At 34.9% G+C, this 25,331-nt stretch overlaps 3 protein-coding genes and 1 non-coding gene across 4 annotated transcripts; 2 read left to right on the top strand and 2 right to left on the bottom strand.

Annotated features, from left to right (window-relative positions):
- The first annotated feature begins 637 nt into the window (after positions 1-637).
- On the top strand, positions 638-710 carry TRNAK-CUU (transfer RNA lysine (anticodon CUU)). Its single transcript has one exon. It is a non-coding gene; the product is annotated as a tRNA-Lys (tRNA).
- A 2,329-nt stretch (positions 711-3,039) lies between these two features.
- FAD5 (fatty acid desaturase 5) lies at positions 3,040-5,201 on the bottom strand. Its single transcript, XM_020371292.3, has 5 exons — positions 4,413-5,201; positions 4,188-4,328; positions 3,943-4,083; positions 3,601-3,707; positions 3,040-3,504 (listed from the first exon to the last, which is right to left on the bottom strand). The coding sequence occupies exons 1-5, from the start codon at positions 4,962-4,964 to the stop codon at positions 3,291-3,293; spliced, it is 1,155 nt and encodes a 384-aa protein (XP_020226881.1). The 5' UTR covers positions 4,965-5,201; the 3' UTR covers positions 3,040-3,290.
- A 9,291-nt stretch (positions 5,202-14,492) lies between these two features.
- On the top strand, positions 14,493-18,250 carry PIFI (post-illumination chlorophyll fluorescence increase). Its single transcript, XM_020371430.3, has 8 exons — positions 14,493-14,654; positions 15,774-15,900; positions 16,159-16,243; positions 16,323-16,401; positions 16,814-16,927; positions 17,012-17,124; positions 17,727-17,837; positions 17,940-18,250. Exons 1-8 carry the CDS (start codon positions 14,573-14,575, stop codon positions 18,063-18,065), a joined length of 837 nt encoding a protein of 278 aa, XP_020227019.1. The 5' UTR covers positions 14,493-14,572; the 3' UTR covers positions 18,066-18,250.
- A 4,945-nt stretch (positions 18,251-23,195) lies between these two features.
- On the bottom strand, positions 23,196-24,416 carry LOC145957692 (uncharacterized). The gene is made up of 3 exons (XM_083074107.1): positions 23,750-24,416; positions 23,437-23,635; positions 23,196-23,334 (listed from the first exon to the last, which is right to left on the bottom strand). Exons 1-3 carry the CDS (start codon positions 24,414-24,416, stop codon positions 23,196-23,198), a joined length of 1,005 nt encoding a protein of 334 aa, XP_082930233.1.
- Between the last annotated feature and the right edge of the window lie 915 nt (positions 24,417-25,331).

Below are 25,331 nucleotides of genomic sequence, written 5' to 3'. Positions count from 1 at the left end.
AATATTAAAATATTAGTTAAAAAGAAAAAGATTAGATGAAGACTTTCTTTTAGGCCGTAGTAAAAGTGCTTCTTGCCAAGTCCTTAACATACCCCACCTAATGTGGGTAATTAATCCTTCCCCTAGAGGCCCGATCTCATGAACTAGTCCAAATAATTTTTCTTTTTTAAGCCCAAAAGTGAGCTGAAGGTAAATAAAGGACAAACAAACAAATTTTTTCATGTATTGCATAGATATTTCTAAATTCAGATTTTACAAGTATTCCTAAATAAGTAAACATGAAGGATTGAAAAAAAATATATTGTAAAGATAATGCTCAAAATGTAAAGTTATGGAGATAGTATTCATTTTATTGAGAGGCTTGGTTTTCGAAAAGGCTTGGGCTCCATAGGAATATCTTGTCTTACCACAACTAAATTTGGACAAAAAAGAAATGCAATGTAAAATCGAAGTTGGATTAAATTTTGACGATCATGTAAGATCAATTTCATAAAACTCAGGTTGTTTTGACACACTTATTTTTTTATTATTATTTAATTTCCACTATTCACTAAGTGTATGAAACTCATTTTCAAATTAAAATCCAGAAAAAAAAATATATAGAATATATAGGTCAATATTGTCAAATAATTTCAGTGCCCGTCTAGCTCAGTTGGTAGAGCGCAAGGCTCTTAACCTTGTGGTCGTGGGTTCGAGCCCCACGGTGGGCGTTTTTGAACTTTTATGCTCTATTTTGTTTTACAAAACTATGATTGTTTATAGAAAATTCTATTGGAATAAAAATAAACTCATTAAAGGTCTATTAAATAGTGTAGTTATTGTTTTTTATTGTAATTATTTTGACACGAAGCATATTATGCACTGTTTGAACACAGTCAGTTTTGATAGTTTTCAGAGATATGGAAAGTATAGCATAGCTAAAATTAGAGTATTCAGAAGAAGAAAAAAAACTAAAACTAGAGTTAGAAATATAAACTAGTATACAATAATTAACGTAAAATTTTCTAGATAAAAAGAAAAAAAAAATACAGGAGTAAAAAGATATTTTTGTTAAATAGAAAAAAATTATGATACCTCTCTATACATATAAAAGTGTTTTATTGGGGTGTGGCTATGGCTATGGGAAGGTCAACTAGGCCACTTCCTTTGGCCCTTTCAAGTTTCAAGCATTTATTTTAATTTTAAAATTGATTTTAATTTAAATTATTAGGTAGTACATTTTGTTATATTATTATATTTAGTTTTGTTAATAAGATTATATAGTTTAAGAATATGTATATACATAGTTATTATTTTATATTAATTGAAAATTTTATTATTCACTTAAAAAATTATAGAAAAAATTGTTTGAATTTTCTTTGAATTACAAAATATTGAAATGAATATAGAAATTAAATTTCATATAAATAGTATATATAAAAATATTTCGATGAAGGTGACATAAATAAAATCACACATTTATTTAAAGATTAATTTCTTTAGTTCTTATAAAATTATTATTTATTATTATTTTATGATTATATTAAATCAATCTATTTTCTTCTACTCCCGACTTATTTGAACAAATTTTAAAATATAAAATCACTTGGAACTTTTTATATCAATTCCAAATAGTTGAGAATTTAAAAAGAGAACAAATTAAATAATAATATTATATTAAATTTTAAATAAATTTAAATTTTAGTGATCATTAATTTTATATTAGTAGTCTTGACTATTTTTTTTTTTTGAATTGAAAATATTAAAAGAAACACTAAAAAAAATATTGATGTCTTGTTATAACTTAGAAGTATTAATGTTAAGACAATTATTTTTACATGCATAATAGTATTAAAAATATTTGTAGTTATTGTCATTTTCAAAATAATTTTTTCAATTTTTTTTATAATCAATTTGAGATGAATTATATTAGAAGATAACGATCGAATGAATTACTATTAAATGAGATGTTGAACTTTTATTTTGTTTGTTAAATCTTAATTAACAAAATTACTTTTCAAAAAAATAAAATAATAAAATAATACTGAAATAATATAAAGATTGACTCATAAAATTTCTCTAAAACCTCAAATTTTCTAAAGACGACTACGATATTATGGAACACTCAAGGTTGAACATCCGACCACAATAACTTGGAGCCATATATGCCCATACTCACAAATCACATCCACCCTTTTCGAGTCAAACATGTTATTAATTGCACTTTTTTCGCAAGAGAATTTAGAGCAATAATATGGAGAAAAAAACAAAAGAACAGTTGCTAGTGGAGGTATCTGTAGTATTGTTATCTTCTTACTATTGCACGTAGAGAATCTTAATTCTTAACGACTCGTGTTTGTTATTTTAGATCCACCGTGAAAACGTTGCTCGTGTGCTATGTAATGTAACACATTAAAAATACACAATGAATCCTCCATATTTAACTGGTCGGTGAAGCTGAAAGAAAAACCCCAAAACATGATTGGTGTAAAATATCCTTGCACAAAATTTCAAAGAAATCTACAAGTTTTCAATAAGTTCACAACTCACTTTTAATAAATCTCCTACGAATTTTAATGAAACCCGAACACCAATGTTTATGTATTAATTAAAAGGAGAAAATTTTCCATGCCGTGAACATTGAGCATACTTCAACATATGATATGCATCAAATGCGAAAATGCTACTCACCGTTATTTTACAAAGAATTGTAACATGTGATTATAGTGCTCAATGTTTGGCAAATATTCCAAATGCCACAGTCCACAATAGTGGTGGGGTCAATCTGATGAAACTTTTCCGATTGTGTTTGAAAATCCGTTGAGAAACAGTATTGCTTTTCGGTTTACATGCTAACACAAAAAGGAAACACACATTTAGTCTCTAATGAAATCATGATTAATGAGTTTGGCTTCAAAACCACCAAGTTTGGGTTATCATAAACTAAAGATGAAGCCGCTTTTGGATATTGGAGAAAGCACATAACTTAGTGTGAACAAGGAAGCATAAGAAATCACAATATAATAAGATAATAAAGGAGGAGGAAGAAGCTTGCAAGGATAATAATTAAATATTCTTCTGTGTTAATCAATAGTAATATTAGTTATAATGTTATAGTCGCATATACATGGTCAAATCCAGCATTCATGATCCATGATGGCTGAAAGCAAGACCCAAAAGAACAATTTCCTACCAAAACCTTGTGCCACAACAAGTACCTCTCAAATCCCTTTCTTTCATTTTGTTGTTATTATTATTATTATTACTATTTTTAACATTTTTTTATCCTTGGCCATGATTAAAAAATTGTTTCATGTGGCTATTATGTCACTATTCAATGCCATTCTCTGCTTCTGAGTTTCTGTGGGTAACTTGACATCAGTGGCCAACCCAATGGCTTGGAGAAATCTGACAACGTACCAAGTCATGTCTAGTTGCCACCACTCTAGTCCATGTCTAGCTGAGAACTCAAAAGCATGGTGGTTATTGTGCCAACCCTCACCAAATGCAAGCAACGCCACCCACCTAAGAATTTTTACATCATATATAAATAACAACTTGTGAACACAAACCAATTACTAAACTATGAAAGGTTTAAGGTAAAAAAAAAAAAAAACATACCAATTATTTCTGGACAAGTCCTTGGTGTTCCAAGCCTGGTTCCCCCACACATGGCAAGCTGAATTTACAAACCATGTTATGTGATAAACCCAAACAATCCTCACTCCCTGCGTTTGTTAAAGAAAGGTGTAAATTGAAATAGCCTTCCAAATTGGACTTCAATTTTCTCTGTTCTTTTATGAGTTCTACTTATAGTGCATGTTTGATATAAATCACATCAAAATTGATTTTTCAGTGATCTACATCTCACCAACCAAAATTGATGTGAACACCAATGATCAATTAAGCAAAAGAACAAACATCTTTTTAAATTGGAAGTAAGATGAAAGAAAAATTAGGTACCATTCCCCAAACAATAAAAGGAAATCCTCCTGTGGCATATAGAAGGGCTCCCAAAGCAAAAGGGTGGACAATATAAGTGCTTCTGAGAAACCTATAGAAGGATTGTTTCTCTAAATCACCAACATTATTTGGCTCTCCACACTGCACATACATAACATATCCCACGATAAATTTGCAATAATTAAGGTTGTTGGCTTCTTGAGAAGAGACATAGATAGAGAGCACTGATATCATATGACACACACCCTTTCTATGACAGAATTGGTATCAAAGAGCCAACCCATATGGCTGAACCAGAATCCTTCAGTGGGGCTATGAGGGTCTCTCTCAGAATCACAAAACTGGTGATGGTACCTATGTGTGCTCACCCAATCAATTGGGTTCCCCTGCAAGATCACCACAAAAGACAACACAAGCGTGAAGAAAGAGACAGAAAGAGAGGTTTTTTAATTTGAAGAAACAAAATCCACCTGAAGAGCCAGAACTCCACAATAGGCAAATAAATATTCAAGCCATTTGGGAAGCTTGAAACTCCTATGAGAAAGGTTCCTATGGAAAGAAAGAGTGATGCCAAAAAGGCCAGTGACAACATAGAGAGCCAGAGCCACACAAAAAGCAGGCCAATTGAAATGAAATGGAGCAAAGAGAGAAAGAACATGCATGGCTAATACAATTCCAGCAGTGACAACACCCAAAGTGTTCCATTTCCTCCCAAAGAAAACTCTCCTCTCTCTCTTCACCTCAACCTCAGACAACAAAATCTTTCTGTGTTTCGATTCCCCTTTTTCTGCCTCAAAGCCTTCTCCAAATGCAGCATTGGGTTGGGCTTTGGCCATCACTGCCAAATTATAGGTAAAGGGGTGGTTTTTAAGGGAAATTTTGCTTGTCTTTGGGTCAAAGTTTGAATTTTTAATGGGCAAGACATTGTGAGAGAAGGACCCAAGGCCAAGAACGGTGGTGGCCAACCGTGGAATTGGGCGGTGGAGAATGAGGTTTTTGGGTTGGGAGGTGATGAGAGCCATGAAATAGGAATGGTTGGTTGTGTTGAGTTGTTGGAGGGATTTTGGGTTTATAAGTGGTGAGGTTGATCGTGATGTGCAAGTGACCAACTAAACAAACCACTTGTGGTTGGGAGTTGGGACAATGGGTGAAGTTAAAGTAAGTGGAATTGTGGAAATGAGAAACTGAGAATGGGTGTGAAAGGATAAGGGGGTGTTTGGCTTATGAATCACATTGGTGGCAGAGATTCCCCTCATACCAGATAATTTCATTGCCAAGATAAAAAATTAAAAACCCTCTTGTTTTTGCCTCTGTCTACCATATGTATACCAATCTTTGGATATATATATATATATATATATATATATGTTTTTAATTTAGTGAATACAATTTAATATCTTTTAATAGATCGGGTTTTTAAATAGAAATCAGTATTCATAAAATCAACATTTTACACATGTCCATGTCTCGATAAGTTTTGCATGTAGTCATACTAGAGTCATTATTTACATTTTTAAATAATTTTTTTAAGCAATGCTATGATGGAGGTATTATACTTATCTTGAAGATGATCCACTCTTTTTGTGTTTGATATTGGTATGGAATTGCAGTCCTAGTAGTTATTTACGCAACCAACTTTGTTGCATATCTTTTTTTGCTCTTTTCTTCCGGTAACAAATATATTGTGTGTGTAGCCTCCATTGGGAAATTTATCTCTATAGGATTTCCTTTTTTTGCTCTTTTCTTCTTGGTTATCTCTTTTGCTTTTTTTCTTCCAGTAATTAAGAAATTATGCTTAGCTTCAATTGGAAACGTGATTAAAGCTATGAGTCATCAAAATTATAATCATTTTACTAAATAATCTATGATCTTGTAAGTTGTCACCACTCAACTTCAGTTTAAATGGTCGGCAACGGTTTTTGCTCTTTAAAGAGGTTGGGCCGTTGGGGTGAGACTTAAGAATCTGACTAAACCTAATTGGGACGAATTTATCTTTTGCTTTTTATATTTTATAAATTATAAGAGATTATATACTAGTATACTATATATACTTAGTGGGATATTTAAAATAAATAAAATACCGTCAATTTAGATCTTGAAAAGTAGAACATTAATTGCCTTTGTCCACTGAATTTTGTTTTAAGACGAGAGAATTTGAGCCTGTGTTTGGTTTCACGTTTGAAACGTGAAAAATCACGTTTAACATGAAGCTACACATTGTAGCTTCATGTTAAACGTGATTTTTCACGTTTCAAACGTGAAACCAAACACGCACTGAGTATTTTCCTGTTTTTACTTAATTACCTAATTCATAGTTATTAAAAAAATTAATTACAGTTTATTTGAGAAAAAAATTTAAAAGGAAAAAGTTAAATAATTTTTTATAAACTATTAATTTATGTGTAAGTTAAAATTAAATTTTTAAAGAAGTTAATATTGAAGTATAAACTAATTTATGCATAAATTAATTTTAATCTATAAATAAGTTGAATTCATTCTTTTTGTTTTTGTATTTTTGTTCTACAGTGTTTTTGGAGAATTCTTAGTGCATGTTTGATTTCTATTTTTTAACGCAATTTTTTCCTCTCTCCACACGTTCAAATGTAAATTTATATGAAAGCTACTATTTATTACTTTCGATTAAATGTGAAAAATCACGTCTTGGCTACAATACAAACACATGCTTAATCTAATATTTAACACTAAGTTTGTCTTACACATATTTTTTTTTTCAAAATAAACATTAACATTAATAAAATTATTACTCCAGTAACCATTTATTGAATTAATAGAAATTATTTTAATTAAAGGTATTTCTTGTAAAAAAAAATTAATGCAAGAAATATTTATGATTGGTTTTTATTAAAAGGATCAAACAGTAATTTATATTTGAATAAGAGAAACCAGTAGGTATGTGTTAATTAAATTAAAGGTATAACTAATTCATATATTAATTTTAATATATAATAAATATGATTTTAATGGATATAGACTTTTAATGTCACTGATATTTTTTGTACATAATAAATATAAATTTAATGGATACAGACAATTAGCATAAAAGAGGCGTAACAATTACATTAATATTTATTTTTACATAATAAATATGAATTTAATGGATACAGAGTGCTAGAGTAAAAAAAGATGTATCTATGACACTGATGTTGTTATAGCATGTATTAGATATGAAGTGATTATGAATGACATTGATGTATTGAAGTGGCGCTCAAAAATAGGTTTTGAAAAACTATTGCGATACTAATATGTTTACATCGCGCTCAATTTTAGGATTTGAAAAAACTATTGCGATACTAGTATGTTTACCTCGTGTTAAAAAAAACAGATTTGAAAATTGTAAAAATTATTTAAGGTAATATAAAAAAAAATTAGACAGGACCATTTTTAGGCTTAAAATAAATGTTTTTATTAAAAGTTTATCTTTCTAGTTTTTAGCGATGCAAAATTGCTTACTAATTTTGCTATTTATGTATGGATAATCGAGAAAGCAAGAGTAATTAAAATGGGTAGAAATAAGAACAATTAAAAAGAAGAAGAAAAATCAATTAAAAATTGTATAAATATAGTGTTGAAAAAATTTGATAAAACAATACTTAATTTAATTGCACGAGTAGTTAAGTAGGTGTTAAAATAAGTATTACAATTAAGTGTTTCGAACACTGTAAAGTAAGAAATATTAAAAAAAATTCATTTTAGTGAGTATAGCAAACAACTAAATACCACAAAATAAATAAGAAAGAGTGAAAGACAACATTCAACAATTAAAAAAAAAAGGAAAAAAAAATAGGTAACCTTGAGTTGGATAATCTTTACCTTTTGAAAAATGATGAAGTAATACAAATTCATACAACAAAATAATTGAATTATAAAAGAGAAGAGATGAGATTGATAAGTGATTTGAGAATTGAGATTCAATGTGAATATTATGAGAACTTTTCAAGAATAAAAGAAAATAATTAGTAAATACAAAATGTTTAAACAAATTTTGAGTGAAAATTAATATTTAGAAAAAGATTGTTGGACTGGTTATAAAAATAATTAATATATTGATATAAGTAGATAATAAATTTTTTAATGATAATCAATGTTTTTAAAAGAGAAACCTTAATTAGGAGATATCTTTATTTTAAATTAGTAAATAATTATTTTTAAGTAAAAATTAATATAAAATTAAAAACCATAAAAAAATTATGGAACCTTAATTATTTTTTTTTTCAAGGGGACTCAAACCAAGAGTCTTAATGGCCTCATGTTTGGACTAGCCCTCACATTTACGTAGTGTTTGTTTCCGGTGATGTACTGTTTACGAGCAATGAAAGGCAAAGAAAGTAGGTGTTTGTTTCCGGTAATTTGCAACGAAGGAAAGGCGAAGAAAAGGGGGGAGAAGCACTGTTGCTGTCCTCGCACAAAAGCGAAGAAAAAAGATGAAAGACACGTAGGATTTGTGAAAAATCAGAAATGCCCCTGTCCCATGCATGCAGAGGAACCAAACATAATCGATTATGCAACCTACATAATCGATTATGTTGAAGCATAATCGATTATGCACGCCACATAATCGATTATGTTGGAGCATAATCGATTATGTTGAAGCATAATCGATTATGCATGCCACATAATCGATTATGTTGAGTACATAATCGATTATGCAAATAATCGATTATGTGGCTTGCATAATCTATTATGGTAGCCTATTTTCGCTTCCAGGCGAACCCAGAACGGGCCGTTCCAAAATTGGAACGGCCCGTTCCAAATTACCAAAACAAGAGCAATTTAGTATCCTAGAACGGGCCGTTCAGAAATTAGAACGGGCCGTTCCGAAACTGGAAAATTGGCTTAAAACTCCTAGTTGAGAACGGACCGTTCCAAAATGGCATAAAACCCAAATTTGTAATTCAAAAAATCTCTCAATTTTTTAACTAGTAAAAATTAATTTGTACAATTAATAAATATATCTTCATTTCATTCTAATTTATATCAATGATTTATCAATTTTTTTAATTTATTAATTAACTTTTAAAAATTTTATTGTACATTTTTTATATTAAAAAAATTCTATTATTTAAATATTGACATCAAAAAGTAGAAATATAAAAAAAAAAATAAAGTAATATATGTTTATAAAATTAAAATAATAACACTTTCATAAACATTAGTAAAATAATGTTAGAAAATATAATTATAATAATATATTTTGTTATTATTATTTATTATTATAAAAATTATTATTGTTTTCATTATTATTAATAATATTATTATTTATTATAATTAGTATCATTATTATTTATTATGATTCTTATTATTTTTCTAATATTTATTATTATTCTTATCATTATTTATTATTTTTTTAATAAATTATACCTATTAATATAATTTTATTGTAATTATTATTATTTATAATAAATAATATTATACTCATTTTTAATCCAAGAGTAAAAGTTAAATTTATATTCATCTATTAAATTTTTAAATTTTATCTATCATTAAATTTAAAGCAAATATTTAAATTAAATTATTTTTAAATTAATATTTTATATTTATTTTTTTAGTTATAATTTATATATTTATCTTTTAATTATAATAATTATAAACTTTATTTTAACCTAAGGGAAAAATAGTAATCTTACATAATTATCAATTAAAAAATTCATTTTTATCTATCACATCAATCAATTCACTCACAAACTTTCACAAACTTTCTCTACACTTTCCACTTACTTTCCCTTAATCCAAACAACTTCACTTTTCACTCACTTTCCCTTCAAATCCCTCCTTTTCCACTTAAATATTCAATATAGTCTTGGTCTTCTAGCCAAAGGGATCTTATGTTCAATGATTGAGGAGGAGTAGGAGGAGTTGGTGGTAGGGCGGGAGTAGGTGTCGTAGATGCTAAGGTGTAGAAGGGAGAGGGAAAAAAATCTATGTTAAGGGAGTGAGACTACTGTATAATCTTATGGATGAGATAAGTCCAATGATTAGCAAAAATAGTATACTATGAATTGCCAATAAAAAGGTCCATCTTCATCATAATTATATTATGTATACGTCAAATGTGTGAAGAACAAAAAAAAAATACATATATTAATTAAACAAATAAATTTTTGTAATACTATATATATTCATTATATTTTAATTATTTTGTATTAAATAATTTGTTCGTTAGTTTAAATATCTTTTTATTTTTTAATATATATTAATTATTTATTTTCTTCTTTTAATAGAGTGTGTAACATTGTACTCTGGCTTAGTATTGTATCTTGGGTGAGTTTGAGAAGGTCTCTTGCATAAGGTTTAGTTGGTCCTGAAAAGGGGAAATATATAATGTTTCTTATAAGAATTGAACATTATAAACTCAATTTCTCAAAGACCTTAGAGAGAGACTAAAGTGAGAAACTCTATAATTCTGAAACTTCTTCTTTCTTCTAGATTTTCCAAAGGCGTGAGAGATTCCTTTGATTCTTAATGTAGTGATTCATGCATTTGGAGGTTGGAAATCTAAGTTTTGGTGCTCAAGGATGATCTCTGAATTTGCTTGCTTTGAGTGACTTGTGGTTGCTAAGAGCAAGTTTCAGTGGCTTAGAGTGAGGACTCACTCGCTTAGAGTAAGTGGAGGTGAAAGTTTAGGGGTAGTCCTTGACTTTGTTTGCTTAAAGCAAATTAAGGAGTTCTTTGAGTGAATTCGATCACCTAGGGCGAGGGTGATGTCACTTGAAGTGATCAAAATGAGACTCTAAAGGTGCTCATTGTCTAAGCTCGCTTCAAGTGATTTTCGAGGCACTCAAAGCAAAATGGCATCGATTAGAGCAAGGATTGGAGGCAATTGAAGCACGTGGAACCTTCTTTGTTTCATAAGATGGATGTTATATGAAGCAAGAATGGAAGTTAACTTAATACCTTATGTTGATTGTACATTGATTAGGGATAATGTATGATGATGATTTAATTGTTGATGATTAAATGTTGTATGGTGAACATGAATATAATGCTTAAGTCTATTGCATGTTGTGTGATGTAGGATGATGATAAAAATCATTGGTATGTTATATTTGTGTAGTTGAAATGGTGATGAGCATTGATGTGTTGTGTGTGATTGATATATTATTCTTGAATGAATTGGTAAACATTGGTGTGTTATAATTGGACTGCATGTTGAGCATTAGTATGTTGTTCTTGGTTAGGTGTTAAGCATTGATATGCTATACATGATTCGTGTGATTTGATCTCTATATGCATTGATCTAAGATAATGTATATAGTGTTAGAGATTGTTGGAGATGGTTGAGATGATGAAGATCATTGAGATGACAAGAAGACCCCTCAAGAAGTTTTAGCTTTGATGATATTGTATAAATGATGTTTGAGCCTATGTAAAAGGATATTGTATTGATTGTAATAGATATAGGCTTGTGTGTGTTTGTTTATGTTTGATGATGTATGCTTAATTCAAGAATCTGTCAAGCTTTTAAAATCCAAGAATTTGTTTTTTTAAGTATTTCTATAAGTAAGCATGAAGTAATAGATTATCTTGAAAAGGGTAATGTACTACCAAGTGTTTAAACATAAAAATAGAACTTTCTTCAAACAAGAGTTTTCAAAGTAACTTTGTTAATCAAATTACCATTCAGGGTAATAGATTACCAAACATGTTACTAGAAAAGGATATTCAAATGTCCTCTGTGTTAATAGATTACCAAGTCTGTTACTGAACCTGGTTTTAAAGAATTCTCTGAGGTAACAAATTATCAAAGTTGGTAATAGATTAAAACAAAGTCTCTTGCTTAGAATCAGGCTAAAAAAATGAAGTTTTATTCGTGTTAATCGATTACCAAGATAGACAATTGATTACCACAGAGTGAAATACAATTTTGGTACTTTTCAAGCTCGGGATAATCAATTACCACTTGAGATAATCAATTACCTTGGACAATTTCATGTTCTGATTCAATTTTAAAGAGCAGGTAACAGATTACCATTACTGGTAATAGATTACTTCTGTTATTACTTTTTATAACTAAATTACGTCTTGCACTCTATAAAATCAATCTTTTTGAAATTTAAAAGGAGACCCAAAAGAACTTTTGAAATCTTATGAAAAGAAATATTTTCATAAACAAAGAAAAAAGGTGTTACCCAAGAAACTTTCTGAAAATTTCAAGAAGTGCAAAGATAGGACATGAACTCTTGAAAGAAGATATTCAAGAACTCTATTCAAGAGTGAAAGATCAACATATTCACATAATTGGGTGATATTACTCTGATCTTAAAACTTGTATTTTCGTTTTTGACTGGTGCATCTCTTGAGATAGGGTATCTCAACAAGAGATGGTGAAATCTTGAGAAGGGTTTCTCAAGTAATTTCTGTAGGGTACATAAATTTTGATTGTTTTCAATCTTGTGGTGTCAAGATTGATGTGTGTTTGATATTCTTGTAATATTGTGTGTGCAAGGTGTTTATAAATAATATTATAGTGAATGATCTTTGATTTGGTGAGGTGCTAAATCAAGGAAAACTGGATGTAGGCCAAGTGGGTGGCTGAACCAGTGTAAATTTATGTGTTCTTCATCTTCTAACCCTTATCTTTAAAGAATCTTGTTAAATTCTTGTTTTAACAATTTTAAAGATTTGGAAAAACGAAATTTCAATTACAGTACCAATTCTGATCTCAATTCTTGAAAGAACTTGTGTAAAAGGAAGGTAATATAAAATCAATCTTGATTACAAGTGATTGATTCGCTGCTCATACTTTGATATTCTGCTATGTCAGTAAAAAACCTTGTAATCTACTGTTGTTTGTTACTCAAATGGCATAAAGGTTGTATTTTAGATTTATTGAGAGGATAATTTTCAAGAATCGTGAAAAAGAGAGCAATCTTAGGATAAAATCTATTCAACCCCCCTTCTAAATTCTAGTACACTGGGACCAACATATAGAAGATGTATGTTGAGTTGCTGATGCTAAGAATCTTGTGGACATTAAAACATGTTGATTGACTTAGGACTAGAGGAGAGAATATTGTTTAAAAAGTTAAAGATCCCACATACGAAATCTTATTTTGGGGCTCTAGGAGGCCAATTGTGGATAATCCTCCTTTAGTAGGTGTGAAACTCTTAGAGTGGATTTTGTTGAATCTCCTCTAAATTCTTAGTTAATGTGGAGTAAAATATGAAGTTGAGTGCTACAACCCTTAACTCATTACTGAAAAGATTGTGTGATTCCTTACAGATAATTAGTAGGTTAATTCCATAAGTGATTTGGTAATGTATGTCAAGGTCGTGGAATGCATATACTCAACTATACTATTCTTGATGGTGGAACCAAACTTTTCTAATGTAAGTGGCAACATCTAAGAAATTAAAAGATGGATTGGTATTTCATTTTAGTTGTGGGTCCAATAGGCACATATGGCATGAAAGCGTTCAAGATTGATTCAATAGAATCAAGCCACTTAGATTGTTTTAGTGTATTAGGAGATCTCTGTAAGTAAATGTCTAACAACGTATTAATTTTTGAATATGCATGTGATATGATGTGAATTATTGTTGTTGTTCATATGCATTAGAAGATTATGTAGTCGTGTGATATGATCATGGTGTAAGTTTGATTGCTTAAGTGTTTTAGCTTTCAAATGTGGTAATTGTTGTTGGATGTGAATCTTATGATGTGCTAGCTTGATTTGCATGATGATGTTGAGTATAGATGTTTTATTCCTATACTTGCTTTGTTTTTTAAATTTAACTTATCCTTACATGTTTTCCTTGTGGTTGAAATTGTGATGATCATGATTCTCATGGGAGCAAGGCAAGGTTAGCTGGAGTTGAGCTATGAGAGTTTTTGATGGGCTATATATTTTGACAGAGTAGTCTTGGACTATTTTTGAGGTCAATATAAACGTTACTTGACCAGTGACTTAGGGTTTTATGTTCTTTACTTATTAGATTATAGTATATATACTTGTGTAGTTCTTTTAGTTGCATTTATATTTATATACATGTTATAGTGTACATATCCTAATAATGTTAGTATATAATTCCAAGTAATTAGTTGTATTTTTGTTGTTAATAAATGATGATTCCACTAAGTATAACAGTCATAATAATTACAAATTATTATTTTGAATTATTATTTTTTAAATATTTTTGTACATAAAATAGGATATTATGATAGATGTAATAATTTTTTCTACACTTCACTAAAAAGAAATCACTAAATATAATTATACTTTTATAGTCAATTTTTTGCGATAATATTTCTTTATTCAATACTAAAAAAGATTATATAATTCTAAAATTAAAGATGTTATTTTAGTGACTAAAATAAAATATTGTGATTGGTGTAATAATATTTTGGTGAATTATTTTTAAATATATTTTTTTAAAAGCTATTTTTATATATATTTTTTGTTTCGAAAACCGATACCAAACTTGACTAATATCTTGTTAAATATCTTTGCTTAATTTGTCTTGACATATGGCATTTCGCGTTCGCACCCTGGAAAATATCATTTATCTCTTGTTATCTCTTGGCTATTATAAATTTGGACACGTTCACCTCTTAGATATCACTACGTCTCTGAATTGTGAATAGCAAGCACGCACCAAAATAGTGTGATACATGGCTGCAACCAATGCGTCAATCTTTGCGTCTTCCACGCAACCATGCTTGCCCGTACCTCCTAGCATTTCAAACACGCTTGGTATGTCTCTCTAGTATGCATTTATTTCATTTTAATTGCATCTTTCAATATTTCTTTTATTATGGTTACTTAGTTTTATATAATTATATCTGTCTTCACTGTGGTTATTGCTCTGTTAAGAGTCCTAGAAGAATTTAGTTTCTCCACCATACCAGGAATCAAAATAAGTTATCATTGCATTGAGAGTGGATAAGAACTTTAATAAAGCTTAAATGTTTTCTGTTCTCACAGATACTCGCTATCAGCCTTATACTGTCTGACTTTTGACAATTCTTTCCTTAAATGATTTCTCAATTTGTTGGAAAAAGAAGTAGCTGTTGGGTTGTTATAAACATTCAAATTCCATAAGACGTTTCATAATACAAAATCCCTTGATTGACGCAAGGGAAGGAAAAGGCTTGGTTAAATTATAGTTACTCTCACATTCCTGGGACAATCTATTTAGTTGTGAACCGATTCTCAGTATGTACAAAAACTATGGAGTGAGATTAGTTTCTAATTCACAACTAGAAGATACCGTGCTAGGACAAAATAAAATAAAATTATAGCTACTCAGAATATACTTATTAAGAACCAAATGTTAATTGTGTGGGTGATTTCATACTCTCATCCCTTAACTTAAGTTGTGGGATCCATCTACCCTTGAGTATGGAATCACAACAATTTGGAGTACTTTACTCCTTAATGGGTCGACCCAATGCAAAGGGTGATTAGTCAGGTTCACGGGTCTAAATTGTTCTATACACATAGACTCAGGATCCAACACTCTAACTACATGTTTAAGGGACACGATTATCTACAAACCATTTAAATCTTGTTGGCAGGTTCATAGGTGTGGATAACACCTGGTTACAGCAAAAGAGAATATACTTATTGAGGATCCTGCAAAATTAGTTTCTTTTATCAGATTTCTGCATAGGCATTTCCCCTTCTGCATCATAGTCTGAATGTCAAATTCTCATCTTAATAATATCCGTATGGTATACCAACATCCATGTTAATCTTGTAACTTTAGGACCAATATTGGTTAGTAAAAAGGAGTGTGAACCACCTAGCATATCAGAATAGCTAAACTAGTCTATGCTCTTTCAAATGTAACGCTTATCATTTCTCGTGCAGCTAGTCCTTTTCTCAATGTGTCATTACCGAGATGTTACCTTGATAAGAAAAGGCATGTGAAATTTAGCCAAAAAATCAGTGCTGCTGCTGTTGCAACAACAACAACAACAAATGAGGAAATTCAAGAGTATGAATTCCCCTTGTTAATACCATTTACTATTTTTGTCTTTTGAGAAAGGAAGATGAGACATTTGTAGACGTTTGCTTTTGCTTGCCCATTATGAAAGGCATTATATATTGGAAACTAAATAATGAAAGGGCGTGATAGGGATGGTGTTCAAGTTATAGTGTTCTTTGTGTTCTAAGAATCTTTTGTTTCCCAAGAATAAAGTATAGTTTTGGATAACCTTATTACAATACCATTGTTTGCTATCAATGTTTACAGGTACAAGCTTCCTTCATGGGCTGTGTTTGAAATTGGGAGGGCTCCTGTCTATTGGAAAACCATGAATGGCCTCCCTCCTACTTCAGTGAGTATAAAAGTATTAACTCATTGCGAGTTACTTAAGCCACAACCTTTTAGTAATTTTTTTTTACAAATTTTGGCAGGGAGAAAAGCTAAAACTTTTCTATAATCCAGATGCAGCTCAACTTGCCCCTAGTGAAGAATTTGGAATTGCTTTTAATGGTAATTTTTGTGACGTCGCTTGTTTGCCCAAAAATTCACCTTCCTTAACATTTGTAAGGCAAAATATTTGAATTCATTAAAAACAGACATAGAATATTTCAAGAACTAGCTATATAAATTACCAATTGTAATTCAGAATTGGCATTGGATGTTATAAGTCATTGAAATAATGTTATATGAAAATTATGGAAATTTTTTTTGAGCCTCAAGGAAGGTTCCATCATACCTCACCCGGCCTAATCTGGTATATAAGAAGTTTCAACTGGCATTGATCATCAATATGTAAGAGATCATGTAATTTTGCCTAATATCTTATTGTTGTAATGAATACATTGTGGAGGCTAGTATGTCATACTCATTCTTTTTTCTGGTCGTTTTTTTCTCACTGACTTCTAAAATTTCATCCATTCAGGAGGTTTTAATCAGCCAATTATGTGTGGTGGTGAGCCAAGGGCAATGCTTAGAAAAGATCGAGGCAAAGCTGATGCCCCAATATATACCATTCAAATATGCATTCCTAAGCATGGTAATATGGTACTCTTGTTCCTCAATATATTTGCTGACAAAACCAATCAATGTTTTCTTGTTAAACTTCTCTTTTTTTGTGCAGCTGTGAACTTGATCTTCTCATTTACAAATGGAGTAGACTGGGATGGTCCATATAGACTGCAATTTCAAGTTCCCAAGCCTTTCCAGAACAAGGCAATTGACTTCTTTAATAAGGTAAATGGGCAAACCTTTCCCCTCTAATTCAAGTGCCTCTAGCTTAGTACACAAATCGCTCTAACTTTATAATCGGATAAAGCTTACTTATAGTACCATGTTATTGTTTTGCTGTTTACCAATCAGAATTAGTATCTCGATCATTTGCGTAATAAATAATTTTATTAAATATTAACGTGTATTATTGAAAATAAAACTTTAAATTGATTGGAAAACTACACCAATTACTGTATCCAAAAAAAAAAAAATTCTTATAATCAAACTCCCAATCTTTCTTCTGAAGTTATGAGACGAAAGTAATGACTAAAGCACATATATGTTTGACAGTCTCAATTTGATTTTAAAATGACAAAATTTTTCATTCTAAACAGCAGTTGATAGCAAAACTATTATAAGGATAACATCAGTCAAGTGGTGAAGGAATGGATTTTATCTATTGTTTCCATATGACAAAACAAGTATAACCAAGCTTGTGAGAATTTAGTGCATCAATATTGACACTAATTAGTGGAGTATTATAAGAAACCGAAAATATACAACACTGGAATCCTTTTGAGCATCAGTTAACATGACCCTGAATTGGGTGTACTATTCTGTGGTAGGGCTTGGCAGAGGAACTGAGTAAAGAAGGAGCATGTGAGAAAGCAATATTTCCAGACACAACTAAAGTTATAACCAGATGTGCCATGATTGGTAATTTGTCAAAAGAAGGGGTGAGCACATTCTTCCATTCCTCAAAGTATTTTCTCTTTAAAATACTGCTACTCATTGGAACACTTTCAGTTTCCTAACGGTGAATAAAAACTTCCCTGCAGGGTGATCGTTGCGAACTGAATCTTGTTCCAGGATGCACAGATCCTAGTTCGCACCTGTACAACCCACTAGCCAATGTAGATGATGGAACATGTCCAATTGATTTGGATTCTGAGTCTGAGGAATAGAATTATACTTTGCATAAATAATCATTATCATACTGATGTTGGTTTTAAGTACATAGTGTATATTGTAAATTCCACTCTATACATTGAACATTGGCAAGAGCTGGCCTTGAGGTAGTAATTAAAAAACATTGGTCCTGCTACTTTTTTTTTTTTTTTTTTTTTGAATGCTATATCCTTTCTCTTTATTGGGTTACTATTGAAACTGGTTTTTCTCTGTTCCTTAGTCCAGTTGAAAGTGCAATTTACTATTTGAGAAAAAGTACACGTAGTACTCTCGTGGTTCTATTCTTTTATATCCATACAATTTATATATGGATTATAAAGTTCAATCATATTTAAGTATTTGTATCACCACTTCATCGTTAATTCACATTAGCCTTCTTAACCCTCTATATCACCATGAAAACTCTCTTTCATATATGAATCTACCATTAGAAGAACTTTTGACACAAAAGATCATTTACCCGAACTCACCTTCTATATTTATCAAATTGGTCACCTAATTGAGGTAACGACCCGGCTGGTCACTACACACTACACAGTACACCTGAAAAACCGGACAGAAAGGAACAAGTGCATACATATAGTGTCTAGAATATACATATATACATATATACATGATCCAAGTCTGACTAGATTCAAAATGTACAAAAAAACACATCCAAGCTACTACACCAAGTAGCTGAAACAACAAAACATTTACCAGGATCAGCTCCGCCTGCTAGCTGCAGACTCACCACTAGCCACCCACCTATTCCTGCTCTGCTCCCGTACATAATACGATCATAGCAGTCCAACCACATGGAAACACAAAGGGTAAGCTAGTATAAAAAGAACAACGTATAGCAAGATTTAAGTAATATGAACAACTAAAACTATCAACACATCGTCAGCCTACATCTCATCGAATGTACAACAAACCAGCAAATGGCAAACAATGCGTCGTCACGCATATCATCTCGGAGATCTCCTACAACAACACAGCCTTTCGGCCTACAACAACTCAGCCCTTCGGCCTACAACATCTCATATCATCATACAACACAACACAACTTTACAGCACAACATATCATCTTACAGCACATCAAGACATCTTACAACAATATTCATCTGATACAACTCAACATCATCAAACAACTTTATCTACTAGTCATCACATCATAATCATCAACTTCAACTTATCTCAGCACAAAACAACATTGTACAGCATATAGTGAATTATCATCTCTGCGCCCGGCGCACTCGTGGTTGCGCCCAGCGCAGTGCAACCAGAGAGCACCAGGGGGCCAACGCGCCCAGCGCAAGCATGCCCGCGCCCGGAGGGACCCAACCAGAGAGCCCAAGGCTCACTCGCGCCTGGTGCAATACCAATTGCGCCCAGCGCATGCCAGGTAGAGACTCCATGGAGTCTTACGCGCCTAGCGTGCCCAAACCCACGCCCTGCGCGGGGAAGGCAGAGACCTCCCTTGGTCTCGCGCCCAGCGCCCTCAAGGCAAAGACTCCCAAGGAGTCTCACGCCCAGCGCGACAAGGGTCGCGCTCAGCGCAAAATCAAAAAGCCCAAATCAGGGTACAACTGCTATCGCGCCCAGCGCGGTCCAAGTCAGGCCCAGCGCGGACTAGCCAGAGATCCACATTCCCAAGCGCGCCTGGCGCACCCATCATTGCGCCCGACGGGCTTGCCTAAATGGAGTCCCCTGGTAGCCATGCGCACGGTGCGAAGAACTGCGCTCAGCGCGAAGCTTAGCAGCAACACCAGCAAGTTCGAAAATTTCACCCAAACCTGCAAAACAATCAGAAACCCAGCATGCAAACGGTTCAAAGTACCACATTTTCATCCAAGAGTCCAAAAACACCACCTTTTTACACATGCAACAATAAAATAAGAAAAACCCCAAATTTTTCTCAAAACCCCAAACACCCCAAAAACTCAAATTTCCACCCGATCAGTAAAGAATCAGCAATCATAAACAACCAAATGAGTTCTTAGACCCATTTTCAGCCAAAACGCAACAAGAAAACTAGCTTCCCTTACCTCGGGCAAAGATTCCGAGCTTCCGGGAAGAAGAACAACAAGAAGGAGAAGTGAAGAGGAGAGAGCTTGAGAAAGGAAGAGTTCCACACGGATCAGCTAGCTCTTCTAAACTTGGTCAGCACCTACACACCCAGAGAGTCTAGAGAATTTGAGACCAAAAGCCAGCAAAAGAAAAGAGAGAATTGAGAGTGATGGTTCTGAAGTTTGGGGAAGGAAAAGAAGAGGGAAGGGGTCTCACAACCTCCCCAACAACAAAAGTTTTCGTCCCCGAAAACAGACTTACTTGGGAAAAGAAATGGATACCGCTCCCTGCACTGATGTTCCACCTCCCAAGTAGCCTCACCGGTAGCTGCATTCCACAATACCTTCACCAGAACAATAGACTTGCCCCTCAACTCCTTCAGCTTATGATCAACCACAGCTACGAGCAACTTCTCAAACGTCAGGTTCTCCTTCACTTGCACATCATCTAGCTTCACCACATGACTTGGGTCATGAACATACTTCCTCAGCTGGGTGACATGAAACACATCGTGTAGGTTGGAAAGAGACGGTGGCAAAGCCAACCGATAAGCAACCGGACCCACACGCTATATGATCTGATGGGGACCCACAAACCTCGGTGTCAACTTCCTTGCTCTCAGCGCTCTACCCACACCAGAAGTCGGAGTCACCTTTAGAAGCACATGCTCCCCTTCTGCAAACTCCAAAGGCTTCTGCCTCTTGTCAGCATACGACTTCTGCCTAATCTGAGCAGTCTTCATCCTCTCCTGAATCATCTTCACCTTCTCAGTAGTCTGTAGGATCAGCTCTGGTCCCACAACCACTGACTCACCATCCTGATACCAGCACAGAGGAGTCCTACATCTCCTGCCATACAAGGCTTCAAACGGCACCATCCCAATACTAACATGAAAGCTATTATTGTACGTAAACTCCACCAGCGGTAGGACCTCCTCCCAACTACCCAAGTGGTCCAACACACATGCCCTTAGCAAATCCTCCAAGGACTGGATTGTCCTTTCTGACTGACCATCCGTTTGCGGATGATAGGTAGAACTCAACTTCAGCTTCGTGCCTAAGGCTTGGTGTAGACTCTGCCAAAATCTGGAAGTGAACCTCGGATCTCTATCTGAAATAATACTGGAAGGCACCCCGTGCAACCGTACTATTTCCCTCACATACAACTGCGTCAACTTCTCCAAGGACCACTTGATGTTGACAGGCAAGAAATGCGCACACTTGGTCAACCGATCAACAACCACCCAGATAGCATCACTATTCCTAGCTAACCTAGGCAACCTCACAATGAAATCCATAGTAATGCTATCCCACTTCCACTCTGAAATCTCAATCTGCTGCATCAACCCACTCGGCTTCTGATGCTCCACCTTCGCCTTCTGACAGGTCAGACAGGCCGCCACATATTCATCTATCTCCCTCTTCATACCAGACCACCAGAAGGTCTTCTTGAGGTCTTGGTACATCTTAGTCATACCCGGATGTATGCCAAGTCTACTCTTGTGGCCTTCCTCCAACACAGCTCTCTTCAGCTCAACATCCTGAGGTAGATAGACTCTGCCTTTGAACCTCAAGATTCCATCTTCTCCCAGCTCAAAACCTACGGCCTTCTCGGTACCCAGCAAACCCAGAAGCTTAACCAACTCAACATTTTGCAACTGCTTGAGTCCCACCTGCCTCAAGAACTCATTAGTTATGGTAATTGCCCCACAACTAATGTGATCCTGAGCTAACTCCACACAGAGATTCAAATCCCTGAACTCCTCTACCAACTCCAACTCCTTCACCATCATACCAGACATGTGGATGAATTTCCTGCTCAGCGCATCTGCCACAACATTGGCCTTACCAGGATGATACATCAACTGGAAATCATAGTCCTTCAGAAACTCCATCCACCGCCTCTGCCTCATGTTCAGCTCCTTCTGATCGAACAAATACTTCAGACTCTTGTGATCACTAAAGACGCTGAACTGAGCACCATACAAATAATGTCGCCATATCTTCAAGGCAAACACAACAACTGCCAACTCCAAGTCATGAGTGGGATAATTCCTCTCATGGTTCTTCAGTTGCCTTGAAGCATGTGCCACCACTCTCCTGTTTTGCATCAACACACACCCCAGACCTTGGTGAGAAGCATCACAGTACACGTCAAAGGGTTCACCAGAATTCGGTTACACCAGCACAGGAGAAGTAGTCAACCTTCTCTTCAACTCCTCAAAACTCCGTTCACAGGCGTCTATTCAGATGAACGACTGCTCCTTCCTCGTTAGTTGGGTCAGAGGCGCTACTATCTTAGAGAAACCTTCAATGGACCTTCAATAGTAACCCACTAAACCCACAAAGCTTCGAATATCTGTGACAGTCCTTAGACGCTCCCATTGTAACACCGACTCCACCTTAGCCGGATCAACAGCAATCCCCTCAACTGAAATTACGTGGCCCAAGAACTTCACTTCATCCAACCAGAACTCACATTTTGAAAGCTTAGCATACAGTTTCTTCGCCTTCAAAATCTCCAGCACCAACCTCAAGTGCTCTCCATGCTCCTCCGGGGTCCTTGAATAAATAAGGATGTCGTCAATGAACACCACCACAAATTTATCCAAGAAAGGCCTGAAGATCATGTTCATATAATCCATGAACACTGCAGGGGCGTTGGTCACACCAAACGACATCATGACATACTCATAGTGATAGCCTGACCTCAAGTCAATCTTCGAGAAAACAGATGCTCCCCTAAGCTGATCCATTAAGTCATCTATCCAGGGCAGTGGATATCTGTTCTTAATGGTCAACTTATTCAACTGCCGGTAATCCACACAAAGTCGACTACCTCCATCCTTCTTCTTCACCAACAACACAGGAACACCCCATGGCTCGGCCGCACCAACTGCTTTTTTAATAGGTCCTCCAACTGACCCTTCAACTCAACTAACTCAGCAGGAGCCATCCTATAGGGAGCCACTGACACTGGTCCCGCACCTGGAACCAAGTCAATGCTGAACTTCATCTCCCTAACAGGAGGCAACCCAGACACCAGGGAACACCTCAGCAAAATCCCGCACCACCTCAATCTCTGCAATGACCCTCGGTCTCCACACTCATAGCAGCAAGCAGAAGACAGCATTCTGCCCCATCCCTCAACAGTGATTCAGCTTGGCCAGCTGAAATCAACAACTCATCCTCCTCTTGAGAAAATATCAACCGCCTATTGACACAATCTATAAGGATACGATTGGCAGATAACCAATCCATCCCTAAGATTATGTCAATATCAACCAAAGGCAAACAAATCAAGTTTGCCTTATACTTCTTTCCATTCACGACAATAGGGCAACCAGCACACAGCTTAGAAGCAACTACCGAAGCAGAAGCGGGCGTCGACACTAGCAGTCTCAACCCCAAATCACACAGAGGCACACCCAGCATAGCAGCACAAACATAAGAGATAAAGGAGTGAGAAGCTCCAGAATCAAACAAAAATACCACATCCTTACCAGCAGCTCTACCTTTCCCCTTCACAAGATCAGAAGAAGTTAAAGCATCAGTACCTGTCAAAGCAAAAACCCTACCAGCTGTGATGGGTCTGTCACCCCTCTAGGCATCTCCTCTCTGCGCATCACCCCTCTGAGTACTCCTCTCCGGTCTATTCCTGGTGGGGCAGTTGAAAGACACATGGCCCATCTGCTGGCACCTGAAACACCGGCTCTCTGTGTGGGGATAATCCCTGATCAAATGGGGCCCACCACACCTGTAACATCTAAGGGAAGCACCTCCACCCTGTCCTCCTCCACCAGTAGCACCAGAAGGTTGCCTGATGACAGGACCCCCTTGTTGGGGTTGGGGCCTATCATACGGCTTCCTTTGGTTCCCTCCTTTCTTGGACCCAGCTGGTCCTTCAGAAATCTTCACTCTACGGTTACCACCTTCCAACCGTTCAACAACCTTCGCCTTCTTCACTAAGGCTGGAAATTCAGTGATGGCCATAGGCACCATCACCCTCTTCAACTCATACTTCAGTCCCTCAGCGAACTTCTGACATTTCCAGGCCTCAGTTATCCCTTGCGAATAAAAACGAGCTAGATGCTCGAATTTCATCGCATACTCCGAAACGGTCATCTCTCCTTGGTGTAATCGCATGAACTCAGCTTCCTTGGCATGCCTCACACTCTCAGGAAAATACTTTTCCAGGAACATCCTCTGGAAGCATTCCCAGTCAACAACCACTCCTCTAGCGATCAGCATGTGATGGGTACCCCTCCACCAATGCTCCGCTTCCCCAACCAACATGTACACCGCGTATGCTAGCTTCCTCTCTTAAGAACATCCCAACACGGTGAATATCTTCTCAAGCTCACAAATCAGTGGTCAGCCACCTCTGGATTTGCATCTCCCTTGAATTGAGGAGGATGGCATTTCCATAATTCAGCCAGGTCCCGGCTCTCCTGTGACCCAATGGGCCTTGCTGCACCAGTTGCAGTTCTCTCAGCATCCATCCGAGCAAAATAGGCATTTTGCTGTTGCATAGCCATGGCTATCATCTCCATGGCCCGGGCTATCTGTTCGTTGGCTCTAGACATTGTCTACAAAAGCAACAGCATCTTTAGTATACAATATCTAAACCAAACAACAATCAACAGCACAACAAAACACCACAACAATCAACACAGCAAACAACACAGCAAAACAGCACAACGCAGAGTTCAACACAACAAAAGCCTAAAGGAACCACCCCCAAAGAGTGTCCACTAGACTCGAACTTCTCTGATACCACTAAAGTGTAACGACCCGGCTGGTCACTACACACTACACAGTACACCTGAAAAACCGGACAGAAAGGAACAAGTGCATACATATAGTTTCTAGAATATACATATATACATGATCCAAGTCTGACTAGATTCAAAATGTACAAAAAAACACATCCAAGCTACTACACCAAGTAGCTGAAACAACAAAACATCTACTAGGATCAGCTTCGCCTGCCAGCTGCAGACTCACCACTAGCCGCCCACCGATTCCTGCTCTGCTCCCGTACATAATACGATCATAGCAGTCCAACCACATGGAAACACAAAGGGTAAGCTAGTATAAAAAGAACAACGTATAGCAAGATTTAAGTAATATGAACAACTACAACTATCAACACATCGTCAGCCTACATCTCATCGAATGTACAACAAACCAGCAAATGGCAAACAATGC

The sequence above is a fragment of the Cajanus cajan genome, chromosome 5, assembly GCF_000230855.2.
Source record: "Cajanus cajan strain Asha chromosome 5, NIPB_CcT2T_4, whole genome shotgun sequence".
Taxonomy (NCBI): domain Eukaryota; kingdom Viridiplantae; phylum Streptophyta; class Magnoliopsida; order Fabales; family Fabaceae; genus Cajanus; species Cajanus cajan.
This window is presented reverse-complemented; position numbering and strand designations above follow the sequence as displayed.

What these genes read in the sequence shown, in the direction of transcription:
- LOC145957692 (XM_083074107.1), bottom strand. Translation starts at nt 24,416, where the DNA reads ATGTTGGTTGGGGAAGCGGAGCATTGGTGGAGGGGTACCCATCACATG. An exon ending in GGAGAGGAGTACTCAGAGGG is followed by an intron (nt 23,636 to 23,749) that starts GTGATGCGCAGA and finishes TGAAGGGGAAAG; the next exon opens with GTAGAGCTGCTGGTAAGGAT. An exon ending in ATTGTCGTGAATGGAAAGAA is followed by an intron (nt 23,335 to 23,436) that starts GTATAAGGCAAA and finishes TTGTGTCAATAG; the next exon opens with GCGGTTGATATTTTCTCAAG.
- FAD5 (XM_020371292.3), bottom strand. Translation starts at nt 4,964, where the DNA reads ATGGCTCTCATCACCTCCCAACCCAAAAACCTCATTCTCCACCGCCCA. An exon ending in CTTTTATTGTTTGGGGAATG is followed by an intron (nt 3,708 to 3,942) that starts GTACCTAATTTT and finishes TAACAAACGCAG; the next exon opens with GGAGTGAGGATTGTTTGGGT. An exon ending in GACTTGTCCAGAAATAATTG is followed by an intron (nt 3,505 to 3,600) that starts GTATGTTTTTTT and finishes AAAAATTCTTAG; the next exon opens with GTGGGTGGCGTTGCTTGCAT.
- PIFI (XM_020371430.3), top strand. Translation starts at nt 14,573, where the DNA reads ATGGCTGCAACCAATGCGTCAATCTTTGCGTCTTCCACGCAACCATGC. An exon ending in ATTTGGAATTGCTTTTAATG is followed by an intron (nt 16,402 to 16,813) that starts GTAATTTTTGTG and finishes TCATCCATTCAG; the next exon opens with GAGGTTTTAATCAGCCAATT. An exon ending in CAATTGACTTCTTTAATAAG is followed by an intron (nt 17,125 to 17,726) that starts GTAAATGGGCAA and finishes ATTCTGTGGTAG; the next exon opens with GGCTTGGCAGAGGAACTGAG.